This window comes from Neovison vison, chromosome 3, assembly GCF_020171115.1.
Source record: "Neovison vison isolate M4711 chromosome 3, ASM_NN_V1, whole genome shotgun sequence".
NCBI lineage: Eukaryota > Metazoa > Chordata > Mammalia > Carnivora > Mustelidae > Neogale > Neogale vison.
Genome location: NC_058093.1, coordinates 3317578 through 3331533, shown reverse-complemented (window position 1 = coordinate 3331533; position 13956 = coordinate 3317578). Strand labels below are relative to the sequence as shown.

At 44.7% G+C, this 13956-nt stretch overlaps 1 protein-coding gene and 1 pseudogene across 1 annotated transcript in view; both read left to right on the top strand.

Annotated features, from left to right (window-relative positions):
• Window positions 1–7715: 7715 nt before the first annotated feature.
• HIBCH (3-hydroxyisobutyryl-CoA hydrolase) overlaps window positions 7716–13956 on the top strand; it is a 96908-nt gene continuing 90667 nt past the window's right edge. Inside the window, exons 1-2 of the mRNA XM_044241163.1 lie at window positions 7716–7806; window positions 13561–13603. Coding sequence (XP_044097098.1) covers window positions 7775–7806; window positions 13561–13603 — 75 coding nt within the window. The 5' untranslated portion in view covers window positions 7716–7774. The remainder of the gene's footprint in view (window positions 7807–13560; window positions 13604–13956) is intronic.
• LOC122903644 lies at window positions 12285–12913 on the top strand (annotated as a pseudogene).

Here is a 13956-nt window from a genome sequence, read left to right as displayed (position 1 = left end):
ACAACAAGATGAGGAAAAGGAAGCTAATTCCCAGCCACCAGGCACTTCTCCACACCATTTCTGGCTTCCTGTTCCCCAGCCCTTCCCGCGAGTGTGGACATACTGTCCTCAACATACTCCGGAGTCTGGGAGCAGGTCAGCATACAGCAGCAGCTGTCTCTAAGTTGTCCTGAAGTCACAAGTTAAAACTTAAAAAAAGAGAGAGAGAGAGAGAGAAATCTTTGATGTTACCATTTACCATCAGTCTTGGATCAGCCGCTAATTATTTCCTACTTCATCCACTCTGAATCTTAAAAACACATACCAAATATTGCTGTCTTGCCTTCTACCATCCGTTTACTCTAAGCAACTCTTTTGCTCCTAAATATAGGCAGAAAGTTCACAAATTTCCATTGATTTCACCACCATATCATGGGATGAGTTATTCTTGGTTTTTTCGATTTAGGATTTTTTTGATTTAGGATTTCTAGGAAAGAGGCCTCAAGGAGGGTTTTTGAGCATTATAGCTGTGCGGAAGAAATACTGATAATTACAGCTTTCTTTCCTTAGCTTTTAGGGAAAGTGAATATAGTATTAAGAACATAGTCTCACCAATTAAGCATAAGAACAGTATAAAAGTGACTCTGAGAAGGACTCAAGGCTTTCCTGTATGAGTGGAAAAACACATTATTTTGACATTCATTTGATTTCATTTCTTCTCCCCAAAAGAGATACCAGATATTAGGGAACCTAATGTTCATCAGAAGAAAGTTTATGCATACTTTCAAACAAATTTTAACTAACTTACACTTTTGTAACTATTATTGCTACGTATACATACATACAAACTGTTTTAGGGAAACCCAGAAGAGTTTAAAGGCTTTTATTGTTACAAAAGATCTTCCTGATTACACAGTTCTCTGTGGGACTTGCTAACATCACAGAATTTGTAACCCAGCTTACCAAACTTGGTACAAACTTAGGACAGATCACTTTACTCATTTACTCATTTGAGGAGGTAATTTTAAATATATACTGCTAAACTGAAGTTCTCAAGACCACACCTATGTATGTACATATTTTTGAATAATGAAGATAATTTGACATTGCATATGAGGAATATGCCAGGTATTACAAATATACAAATAGACATTGTACTATGACTGTGTATCAAGTCTCATGTTTTTTACAGTCTTTACAATGTTAGTGTTACATCAATGTGTATGTGTTATGTATGTATTTTTAAAGATTTCATTTATTTATTTGACAGAGAGAGACACAACAAGAGAGGAACACAGGCAGAGGGATTGGGAGAGGGAGGCCTCCCGCTGAGCGGGGAGCCCGATGTGGAGCTCAATCCCAGGACTCTGGGACCATGACCCGAGTCAGAGGCAGCTGCTTAGTGAACTGAGCCGCCCAGGTGCCCCATTATGTATGTATTTTTAATGAGAGATACAATTTGACATGCAGTATATAATAATCAAGAAAAGTATTAAAGCTTTTTTTTAAAAAATTCTCTCTTTTTTTGGTCAAATGCAGTAGTGAAAAGGGAGGAAAGAGTAGAATAAGGAGTTCACTTTGTAATTTGGCTATAAACCGTCAACCGAGATAACTCACTAGCTTTGGACCAGCCATATTAATGCTTTTCTAAGAATTTTATTTGGAGAGACCATTTTATGGAAAAACATAAAGCTTTCAGTTTTTTTGTTTTGTTTTGTTTTTTTAGCCTTTCAATCTTTTTTGATGTGGTACATTCACCACCTGGGGGCAACTCCCTAGAAATTCAGTGCATGTGGTAAAGAGAAAACTTGTCTGAAAAATATTTTGAGAATGACTTATGAAGAAAAATATGGTAAGTTTTATGCAGTATTTGTTATTTCCTTAAAGCCATTTTTAAAAAATAAGACAACCGTTCTCATGAGAAACAACAGAAAATATAAATAATTACAGAAAAGTACTGAGTCACACATATTTTCATTGGCTCAAAACACTCTTCCCACAAAAGGCCACTTTTCAAAAATTTGGGAGGTTCAGCAAAGAAAAGGTGAAATGAGTGGGTGTTAGTATTTTTCCACGAGGTCTGATAGGGATAGAGGTAAAACCTTCCTACCTAGCTCATTGGCAACAAAGTAGGGTAGATCTGACCCAACAGCACTGCCTCAGCCTGGTTAGAGTTCGGAAAAGGCACAGCTGCAGAGGCCATTGTAGAAGTGGGCTATTGGGACAGTCTGAATAAGCAGCTCATTTCTGGCATTGGAAGAGATCTTTTCTAGTGGGGGAGTTCAGGGGTGAGGGGTGGGGTTTGGCCGTCTGAGGGACCTCAACCCTGCAGTGGTGACCTTTTGGCAAGTTTTTCAGAACCTTTCCTAGATGACCAATCATTGATTTCTAACAGGAAAAAGTAGGAGGGGTCATGTCCCTGCCGTTCGGTCCTGGTGTTGGCTTCTGGATAATCTTTCACATGTTGTGAGTACTTAATTCGTCTGCGAGGAGCATCTGTGTTTTGATAAATAAATTTTACAACCTTATTTTCCCATAACAGTGCCAGGTTTACACTGATCAAAATACATACAGAGTTATTTGTTTCCAAAATCTCTTTCCTAATTAGTTAATTAGTGTATCGGATTTGTATGGCCGTTCATCATGTTCCCAACAGTAGGTTTTTTGAAGACTCCAGACAACCTAGAAGATACAGTTTCTATCCTGAAAGAATGTATAATTTGAGAGAGAAAATTAGCATTCAACAAATAAGTAAGCAAGAAATGAGTGATCAACTATGATGCTGATTAGAAGTATAACTCAAATTCAGGGAAAAAAAAAAAAAAAGCCCAGTACAGGTTAGAATAAGAGACTATCGCAGGAAGATAAGAGTTAAGACAGGTCTTCAGGATGGAAAACTTTTAGAAGAGGATAAAAGAACAGCTTTCCTGGCCTGTGGAATCACATGAGCCCAGGCACAGAGGCAGGAAATCAACACTATGGCCTTGGGGACATCCAGAAGAGATTATGACAGGAATGAAGAGGGCAGGTTACACAAGAAATGAATTTGGATAGTTAAGGCGGATTCTTGTTTCTGTTGCCTCAAAGGTCAGTCAGTTTGGAACTCAATGTTATAGACCATCACTGTTCACTAATAATGCCACACATGTAATTGAAAACTTTTTATGCCACACTAAAAAAGTAGAAAGAAACAGGTGAAGTTCATTTTAATAATATATTTTCCCTAATCCAATATGTCTGGAATATTACCATTTTGACATATAACCAATATTAAAAATGTTTTATACCCCTCCAGTTACTAAATTTAAATCAAGGAAAAATCGAGTTCCTCAGTAGCATGGACCACAGTTCAAGTGTTCAGTAGCCACATGTGTCCAGTATTAGACTACACAGCTAGAAACAATTGTGAGATGACTTAGCAGCTGAAACATGGTACAGGGAGGATTTGTCAGTGAAATGCACGGTGAATTGAAGGGTGTGATGCTTGTGGGAGAGGAGAGAAGTTAGATCTGAATGTTTCACATGGGTACCAGAACGGTGGCACTGGGGCATTAAGAGGATAGGGCAAATCTGAGAGATGCTTCTAAGAAATAGCTGATGACTGGTTGGGAATGAGAAAAGAAAATACAAATTCAAGAGCAGTAACCAGCTTCCAAACAGGTCTCAATGAGCCCAGCCGCCTAGTATTCTCGCCCTGCTGCAGTCCCCTCCTCCACTGTACCAGGTGTGGTACGTGTGACCAGCAGAACGAGGAGGTAGTGATGGTAGGTCACTTCCAAAACTGGGTCATGAAAGATACTATGGCTTCTCTTGAGTGGTTCTCTCTCTTGGATCACACACTCTGGAGACACAGAGCCACTACTCTGTGACAGCTCCGTGGAGAGGACCACGTGGCGAGGAGCTGAAGCTTGCCAACGAGCTCATGAGTGAGTCTGGAAAGGGGTCCTTCTGCCCAGGTGAGCATTCAGATGACTGCAGTCCCAGCAGGACTGCAACCTCAGGAGGAGAGACTCAGCCACAACCACTTCTCAGCCTCTCTCTGGTTCCCTCGTTTCAGAGTCTGAGAGAGATAATGAGTGTTTGTTATTTTAAGTTGCTGAATCTTGGGGCAATTTGTAACAGTATTAGATGATGAGTACATCAAACAACAATAAAAAGATACCCTCATTTAAAATGGGCAAAAGAATTGAATAGCCACTTTACCAAAGCAGATAATGAACACAAAAAAAGATGCTCAATATTATTAGACACCAGGGAAATGAAAATTAAAACCACAGTGAGCTAACACATACATCAGCAGGCTAAGATTAAAGATGGACAGCACAAAACCTTGATGAGGATGTGGAGCAACCAGAATTCTTTGATTTTAAAACTGCGATATGGTTCACATACCATACAGTTCACCCATTTAAAGTACACAATTCAATGGTTTTTAGTATAGAGCAACCATCATCATAATACATTTAAAAATATTTGTATTACTCCAGAAAGAAACCCAGTACCTCCTAGCTGGCATCCTCCAGCTGTTCTACCACCCCTTCTAAACCCTAGTCTACTTTTTGTCTCTATGCATTTGCTTATTCCGGACACTCATATTAACGAACTTGTGGTCGTTTGTCCTTGGTTCCTTTCACTTAGCACAGCGTTTTCAGGGTTCATCTATGTTGTAGCACATCATGACCTGAGCTGAAGGCAAATGTTAACCGACGGAGCCACCCAGGTGCCCCAGATATATTACTTTTTAAAAATCCAGCAGTTGAAGGGCGCCTGGGTTTCTCAGTGGGTTAGGCCGCTGCCTTCGGCTCGGGTCATGATCTCAGGGTCCTGGGATTGAGTCCTGCATCGGGCTCTCTGCTCAGCAGGGAGCCTGCTTCCTCCTCTCTCTCTCTGCCTGCCTCTCTGCCTACTTGTGATCTCTCTCTGTCAAGTGAATAAATAAAATCTTCAAAAAAAATCCAGCAGTTGACACACATTTGAATTGTTTCCACTCTTTGGTTATTATGAGTAGCTGTAAACACTTGTGTGGCACACTTTCATTTCCTTTGTGTATATTCATAGGAGTGGGATTACTAGGCCAAAGGTCACTCTATATTTAACCAATTGAGGGATTGCCAGATTTTCCCAAAATGGCCATAAAATTTTATATTCCCACCGACCATGTATGAAGACTCTCATTTTTCTACATCTTCCCCAACACTTGTTATTTTCTGTCTTTTTGATTATAACCATCTTAGTGGGTATGAAGTCATTATCTCATTATGGTTTTGATTTATACTTCCTTGTTGGCTAATCATGTTGAGAATCTTTTCATACGATTATTGATCACTGGTAGATCTTCTTTGGAGAACTGCCTATTCAGATTCATTGCTCACTTTGGAATGATTTTTTAAATTATTATTAAGTTGTAACAGTTCTTTATATATTCTAGCTACAAAATCTGTATTAAATATATCATTTGGAATTTTTTCTCCTATTCTGTGGGCTGTCTGCAACTAGAATTCTTAGTCCAAAATGATATGAACACTTTTTTTTTTTTTAAAGATTTTACTTATTTATTTGACAGAGCGATATCACAAGCAGGCAGAGAGGTAGGCAGAGAGAGAGGAGGAAGCAGGCTCCCTGCTGAGCAGAGGGCCCGATGCAGGCCTCGATTCCAGGACCCTGAGATCATGACCTGAGCCGAAGGCAGCGGCTCAACCCACTGAGCCACCCAGGCGCCCTGATATGAACACTTTTGAAAAACATCTTGGATTACGTAATTTGCCTAAGGCCACAAAACTATTAGCATGCTAGGGACAGGACGTGACTGACTACATAATCTGTAGACCCGCCGATAGCGAAAAGAAAATCTTGTTAAAAAACTGTTAAAAGTAGGGGCGCCTGGGTGGCTCAGTGGGTTAAGCCGCTGCCTTCGGCTCAGGTCATGATCTCAGGGTCCTGGAATCGAGTCCTGCATCGGACTCTCCCTCTCTCTCTCTCTCTGCCTGCCTCTCCGTCTACTTGTGATTTCTCTCTGTCAAATAAATAAATAAAATCTTTAAAAAAAAAAAACTGTTAAAAGTAGGACATTAAACCAAGACAGGGCCTTTCTAAGCATGGGGCTTTGTGAGGTGCAGGTCGCATGAACATGAAGCTTCAGGAACAGGGAAGGTTTGAATCTTGGGTTAACAGGAAAGCTCATGCTTTCCAATAAACCGTACTGGGTTGAATGATCTGTTCATTTTTGGGGCACATTGAATGAGAAACGATGGCCATGTCAGATGCTGATATCAGATATTGATGTTCCAGAGCAGGTTAAAAACTGAATTACAGCTCAGGAGTTCCTTCTGTGAAGCCCTTGTGTCTTCTGCTCAGTGGGCATTTGGTAAATTATATTTGACCTAAGTGAGAAAAATAATTTTTCATAAAGTCTTGATAGTATCTTCTTAAATGTTAACTAGCTAAGACTAATTCCTTTAACTTTTCCTCCCTCTGAAATTCTTCACTGAATTCCTTTTTTCTGACTAATGTGTCAATACTTATGTGGTGATGAAATGTTTGGGGCTGGACATCTGGGTGTATCTGGATACAGAGAAACATTTTTCTGAATCGACTTAACAGTGAATCCTAATGGATAAGATAAACTTTGATTTCATTTGAGAGTAAGCTACTTTCTGGGGCGCCTGGGTGGCTCAGTGGGTTAAGCCGCTGCCTTCGGCTCAGGTCATGATCTCAGGGTCCTGGGATCGAGTCCCGCATCGGGCTCTCTGCTCAGCAGGGAGTCTGCTTCCCTCTCTCTCTCTGCCTGCCTCTCTGTCTACTTGTGATCTCTCTCTGTCAAATAAATAAATAAAATCTTAAAAAAAAAAAGAAGAGTAAGCTACTTTCTTAATATAATTATGCTTTCGCTGATAACAGTAACTTTCAGTTTTGTTGGTAAAGATGTGTCTATCACCTCTTAATAAGACAAATTTTTGTCTGCCGTTGAGGAAGAGTGGGGGATCTATAACTTCGCCAAAAAACTTGACATGCGCCAGTCCTAATGTTAAAACTTCTGCTTGGTAAGGCTGGGATTTCATAAACTACACCAGGATCCTATTATCAAGTGAGTATTTCATCTGATTCTCAAGGAAGAGAATACTAAATTTTTATTTTTCGTTAAAAAAAAATCTTAAAATTCAAGCAAAGTCTTTCATGCCAATGCCTACTGGTCAGCCTAGCCCAACAGAGCCTCTAGGGAACAAAAAAGATTTTTTTTTTCTTTTTTAAAGATTTATTTACTTGATAGAGGGGTGAGGGGCAGAGGGAGAATCTCCAGAGCACCCCCCCCACTGAGAGGTGAGCCCAACATGGGGCTGGAACCCTGATCCTGAGATCCCGATCCCAGCCAAAGCCTAGCAGAGTCCCATGTGTAACGCACTGAGCAGCCCGGGCCCCAGCCGGCAGCGACCTCTTCCCTCCCAGTCCTCCAGGCTCGGTCCAGGCCGCTCCTTCCGCCCGGCCCCACCCCGCCTCCGCCTTCGCCAAAGCCCCGCCCCCCACCAAGCCCCACCTCCATCCTCTTCCCCCCGCCCTCCACCCATTTCCGCCCGCAGCTGTTCTCGCCCCGCCCCTCAGCGTCGCGCCGCCGGCGAGCGGGCGGGGCGGAAAGCCCGTTGTGGGGCTCTCTGGCCGCCTGGAGGACCCGTCCTCTGTGTCCCGGGGCGCAGGGCGGAGCCGGGCGGCGGTGGGCGGGTCTAATGGGAGACCACGCGAGATCGGCGAGATCCCGCGGGGCAACGCCCCCTGCCACCTTCCGCGCGCGGGTTCCTGAGCCATGGGGTCGCCGACGTGGAGGCTCGTGTCCGGGTGAGCGAGCGAGCGAGCGGCCTAGCGCGGGCTCCCGGGCTGTCGCCGAAGGACAGAGGGTCGCGCGCCGCGGGGGACGGCCCGGCCTCGAAGTTCCCGGCGGCCGTCGTGGGCACGACTCGGACCCGAGCGCACGCCCCGCCGCGCCCCGTCCCCGCGCTCCCTCGGCCTCGCCCGCCCCGCCCCTTCCTTCGCGGCGCTGGGGGCCGCGGGGCTTAGGCGTGCGGGGTCGCGGGGCTGCGGCGTGCGGGGCGTGCGGGGCGTGCGCGGCCGGTTCTGGGCGGCCCCGAGGCGCGCGTCTGCCGGCCGCCGGCGCTGGTCCGGGCGCCGGGGCTTCTCCGGCGGGGGCGCGCAGGGCACGTCCGTGGGCCGCGGTGGGCGTTCCGGTGTCGGGGACCAGTTCCTTCCCCGCAGGCGAGTGCGCGCGGGGTGAGGCCGTGCGTGGCCGCAGACCAGCCGCCGGCCGCGGGGGCCGAGGGGAGCCGCGTCGGGTTCCCGGTGCCCCGAGGTCCGGTGTCCCCGCGCGTGCGAGCGGCTCGGGAGGGTCGGCGCGGGTCCGTGTTGCTCCCCGACGTGCCGAGCGAACCCCAGATTGATGGAGAAGCGGATGGGGAAGACCGACCCGTTGAGGACGTCGGGTGCCTGGGGACGGAGTCGGCCACCCCCGGAGCTCGGGCTGGCTTCAGCCTCCGGTGCCCTCACGGAGCCGCCGGTGCGTGAGTGCGGGACGGCGCGGGGCTCATCGGGGACGCCTGTGCCAGGGCTCCGGGGTGGGTACGGCCCCAGCAGAGACCTGAGCCCGGTGTCGCCTCGTCGGCAGTAGCCTGACCCGCGGTGTATGGCGAAGCGGGGGCCCCGGGGTGGTGTGCGAGGAGGTCGGGCCTCTGCGCTGCGGGGACACTGCTAAGCCGGACTCCTGCTGAACCCTGTGTCCCTGCGCGCTCTGGCCCTGCCCCGTGTGCCTCCACTCATTCTTACCTGTCGCGGCGCCACTGCAGCTCCCGGGCATCCTGGGGACCCAGGTCAAGACAGCTCTCGGGTTCGTCTCGTCGTATCTGTCCCGGGTGCGAGTCACCGCCGCCGGCACGGGTCATCCGCTCCTCAGCTGCCGGTTTGCACCCGAGTGTGACCCGCACCCATCGGTGCTTTCGGCGTCTTGGAGTTACTCTTCTAGGTTTTTGAAGTTCTCTGACTTCTCCCGCACGCGCAGTCCTCACATCTGGGACCCTTCCTGCTGATTCCTCTCCGATTTCCCAGTTGTTCGTCTTGCAGAAACTTGATTCGTGGACTTCTGAGTCGAGTAGCTTCTGCCTGTGCCTGCCAGGTGGTCTTGCTAAAGTTCACTTCAGGGCCTGCCATCCTTTTGCTAAGAAGTTCTAGAGGTGTCCTCCTCCTTATGGAATTAAATAAGAATTTCCTGGCCCTATTTCAAAGATTTGACCCGAATTTGCTTCATGGATTCTGTACTACTTAGGGTTATATTCTAGCTTCTGGGAGTTCTAAACGCTTCTCTTACCCTGTAGCCAACCTGGGCTACTTGCTACTGTTTCTTATAAAGACTTTTGAAGTCCCAAAGGAAAGCAGACAAGAAACAAATATTTAAACAAAAGTAATACTTAGTTACAAACTCCCGATAAGTGTCCTGAAGGGAAAATACAAGTATGAGAGAGATTTAGAAGTGAAACTCTAAATTTCTTGGGGGAGGCTCTTCCAAGAGGTTGATCTTTTAAGTTGCCCGCAGTACTTCTGGCTTTCTGCATCTGCCCTGTACTCTGTGCAACTACATTGTTTCGGCGCTTGCTTCTTGAGCTGTCTCCTTTTCTTCTACATTGTTGTTTCCCCAGGCTCAATATTAGATTCTGTTACATTTTGTTCTGGGTTAGGAGTCACGGACCCAAAGGCAGAGGCTAAGAAAGAAGCATTGAGTAATGCTGGCTAGACATCAGCACGGTGGGGACTAGTAGGGAACCTGTGAGTTAGAGAAAGTGCTCTGTCTCAGGAGGCTGGCTTCTCATCCTGGGCAGGCCATGTTACCATTGTAGAATGGAGACCCAGGCTTTCTGTAACTATTTTTTCTGGGAAACTGGATTTTTTGGTGAATCTCTTGATTTTAAATGTCTAGTTTTAAAACACTGCTGACCAGACAAAACACATTAGTAGACCCGGGCAGCATTCAGGCCACTGGTTTTCAACTACAGCTGTCTCATTCCTCAAGGACGGGTGAGACGTTCTTACACCTCAGCGGTTATCTTTGTGCGTGACTTTGTGACCTAGCTTCGGTTCTGACTTCTCTTTCAAACTCCGGTCTTTCTACTTGCTGTTGAATGTTTCCGTTTATGTCAATACAGTCTCAAGAAACTGAAAATGGACTTCATATTTCATTCTACAAACCAGCTCGTTTCCTTGCCAGCCTTTTCAGTACCTGTAGTCTCTTAGCTATCCAAGCTTGAACTCTTATAATTGTTTTTAGCAAGTTTTTTTTCCTTTCCGTTGAGTTTGAACTTCATAATATCTCCTAAGAAATCATTCCTCTGTTTCTACAGCTGCTGTTCATCAGTTCATGCCTGAATTTCTTGGTCTTGGGCTTGATTTTCTGTTCTATTCACCTTCTACCTTGCCTACTTCAGCTATAATCTTTATTAAGCACTATTTTTTAAAAAAGATTTTATTTATTTATTTGACAGAGGTCACAAGTAGGCAGAGAGGCAGGCAGAGAGAGAAGGAAGCGGGCTCCATGCTGAACAGAGTGCCCAATGCAGGGCTCGATCCGAGGACCCTGAGATCATGACCTGAGCCGAAGGCAGAGGATTAAGCCACTGACCCACTGCCCCAAGCACTATTTTCATTATTTCATCTTAAACAGTTCCATGAAGAGTTTAATTTTGTAAACTCATGTGTGATTTATTGAGTAATTTGCGGAAATCTCCTAAATCCTAGTGTTCTCATCCTTCTAAGACAGTTGTTCCTAACTTCAGCATGTATCAGAATCACCTGGAGGGTTTGTTAAGCACAGATTTTTGGGCTCACCCCGAAGTTTTGAATTCAGTAGGTCTGGGGTGGGGCTGACAATTTGCATTTCTGACCTGTGCCCCTGGGATGCTGATGGTGCTGGTCCAGGTGCCACACTTTGAGAACAGCTGCTCCCAGCAGGCAAGTTGAGCACCACCTGGAGGAAGGAAGTCTGATAAAGTGATTTAGTAAATTAGTAGTAGCTGGAAGGTGCATGTCCTCTTCATGTCCACCAGATGGCAGTGCTGGAGCCACAGGAAGGAAAGAGAAGACCTTCAATACAGAATTATTTGGGACTGAATAGTCAAATACCTTTTTGAGATGTTAAAGTTAATACCAGATTTTAGATAACGGTTGAGTAGAAATTGGAACAAGTAAAATTAATGTGATTATATGGAGTCTGGTAAGGAACATATTTGTACTTAGATTTTTCTGCTTGTGTACCCAGGTACCCTATATTGTGTTTTTTTAGTGCCTCAGCTAAACAGTTGCCCCTCAAATCTCAAAGTATCCTTGAAAAATTGCATTGGTGATTTATAATTTCCCTCAGGTAGTATATGTATCAAACCCCATGCACAGTCCTTAATCAGGCTGCTGCTACAGATTTCCACCTTTGACCTTATTTCAAAAATCTTAAATTTCACTTCTTGATCCCACCTGGGTTGGAGCCCAAAGCATCAAGCTTCCTGCTCAGTGGCGAGCTTGTTTCTCCCTCTCCTGCTGCCCCTGCTTGTGCTCTCATGCACCCTTTCTGTCGAATAAGTAAAATCTTAAAAAAGCTTAAAGCCTAAAAACACAATTTGATGAATTTTCACAAACCAAACCTATCCATTTTGCTGGCACCTGGATCAAGAAAAGAAGATAGTATGATGGGGCCCCTGGGTGGCTCAGTGGGTTAAAGCCTCTGCCTTCGGCTCAGGTCATGATCTCAGGGTCTTGGGATCAAGCCTCCAATTGGGCTCTCTGCTCAGCGGGGAGCCTGCTTCCTCCTCTCTCTGCCTGCCTCTCTGCCTGCTTGTGATCTCTGTCTGTCAAATAAATAAATAAAAATCTTCGAAAAAAGAAAAAAGATAGTACAAGCATCTCAGAGGCCTTCCTCATGTTCCTTCCAGTCACTGCTTTGACTTATTTAATGGTGGTATTCACGAAGTACTGTCTTGTGCTCTTCTGAAGTCTGTAGCTCAGTTAACTTTTGCACATATGTATACAGTCCTGTAACCATCATCTGGATAGAGATAATTTTTACCACTCCAGATTTCCTCCTGCCCCCTCCCAGATTCCCCCACCTTCTACCATTTTGACTTCTCTTCTTACTAATCACTTTTGCCAAGCTGTGTCCTAAGCTTTGTATGCCTAGCCAAACACTTTTGAAACAAACTTAGAGGTGTTATGTTTATTTATAGTTTGCTTTCTTTTTGTAATTTCTATCATGACTATTTTCCGTAAGTATTATTTAAATATGTTTAAATAAACATTTTTGTTGGGTTTGTAATGGTTTTGTATAGATGACCGTTTATAAAATATCACTAGAGGTGACTGGACCAAGTTGCTGCCTGCAGCCTTTGCCTCACCACCCCCAACCCCAAGGTCATAAAAAGGAACTCGCCTTTAACCACAGTGGAGCCCATGACGGCAGAAAAAGAACAGCAAGGAGCAATTGAATATATTAATGACGTACAGAATGCAGTAGACTTGAACAAGCCAATGAGATTTTGAAAGCAGAACAGATGTATAACTCTGCTGACTACCTTTTTTTTTTTCAAGAAGACGTTGGAATTGATTTCCCAGATCCTGCATTTTTGGGTTAACATTTGTCACTTAGCCACAAGTGTCTGCAGTGCATTATATGACAGGAGTTGAAGTGACAGAGTTCTAAGATATTAAATCAGGTTACAGAATAGATCTTTATTTTGATAGGAAACCTTTCTTTGAAAGTAAAGTTCTTTCCCAAGAATTTCATCCAAATCGGAGTGGTGATCCGTCTTCACCGTCCACTGGAATCAAATGGAAATCTAGAAAGGATTTGACAGAATGGTAAAGTTAGATGCAGAGTAAAGTCAGCAGGAAGAGAGAGCATGAGTTTACTCTGGTTTACTGATTTTTTTTTTTTTTTTAGATTTTATTTTTATTTATTTGAGAGAGAGAATGAGAGAGAGAGCATGAGAGGGGAAAGGTCAGAGGGAGAAGCAGGCTCCCCGGTGAGCAGGGAGTCCCAGACTCCAGGGTCATGCCCTTAGGTGAAGGCAGTCCTGTAAACAACTGAGCCACCCAGGCGCCCCTTGCGGATCTGATGGAGGTGCAGGTGAGTTCAGGGAAGGTCGTCCGAGATGGTACTTGGCCGAATCTGTTCCAGGGCTGCTTGGTTCTTGACAAATGATGAAGGGGGTGAAGGTGATGATGAGTTGGAGGAGGGAGAGGAGGAAGATGTAGGAATGACCGATGGAAGTCTAGTGGAGTCTGACCTTGTAAAGCTTTCTCCAGGCCCTGGGAGCGATTGCATCTTCCCGCCTCCCCCACCTCGCGTTCAGTTGTCTCTTTTTTTTTTTTTTTGAGGTCCTTTCTCCTTTATACCATGGTTTCCAATTTGTCTTGGGGGGACATACCTTGAACAGAATGAAGGGGAAAAGAATCTCTACCCTTTTTTCTTTCAAATTCATTTTTTTCCTAATACCTTTTAGAAGAGGCTAAAACAAAAGGAAATGTGGTGTTTATGCACTGAGATATTGTGTTCTACATTTGTTTCAGGTTTAATTCATTGAACAGGACTAATGTCATACTGCAGCATTTGGTAAGTTTGCATCTTGTTTTGTTGGCATTGTTAGATTATGATGTGTAATGTAAAATGTCATTGTTAGGGAAGTAGAGGAATATTGGCAGATTTTGTTGTCCTTCATGCGCCATGGTTCCCAATTTTATAGTGTCAAGGCTTGACACATAACTAGGAGATGGTATAAGGTTATGCATAAGAGCATGGACCCTCAAGTCAGAATGCTTGGGTTTACATAATGGGTCTACTACTTAATCTTTGGTAGATTACCTCATCTCTCTCAACTTCTTTTTAGACATTATAAGGTGGATATAATAATATCTATCTTAGAGTGCTTATGAATAATAAATACTTCATTTAAAAATCTAGTGCTT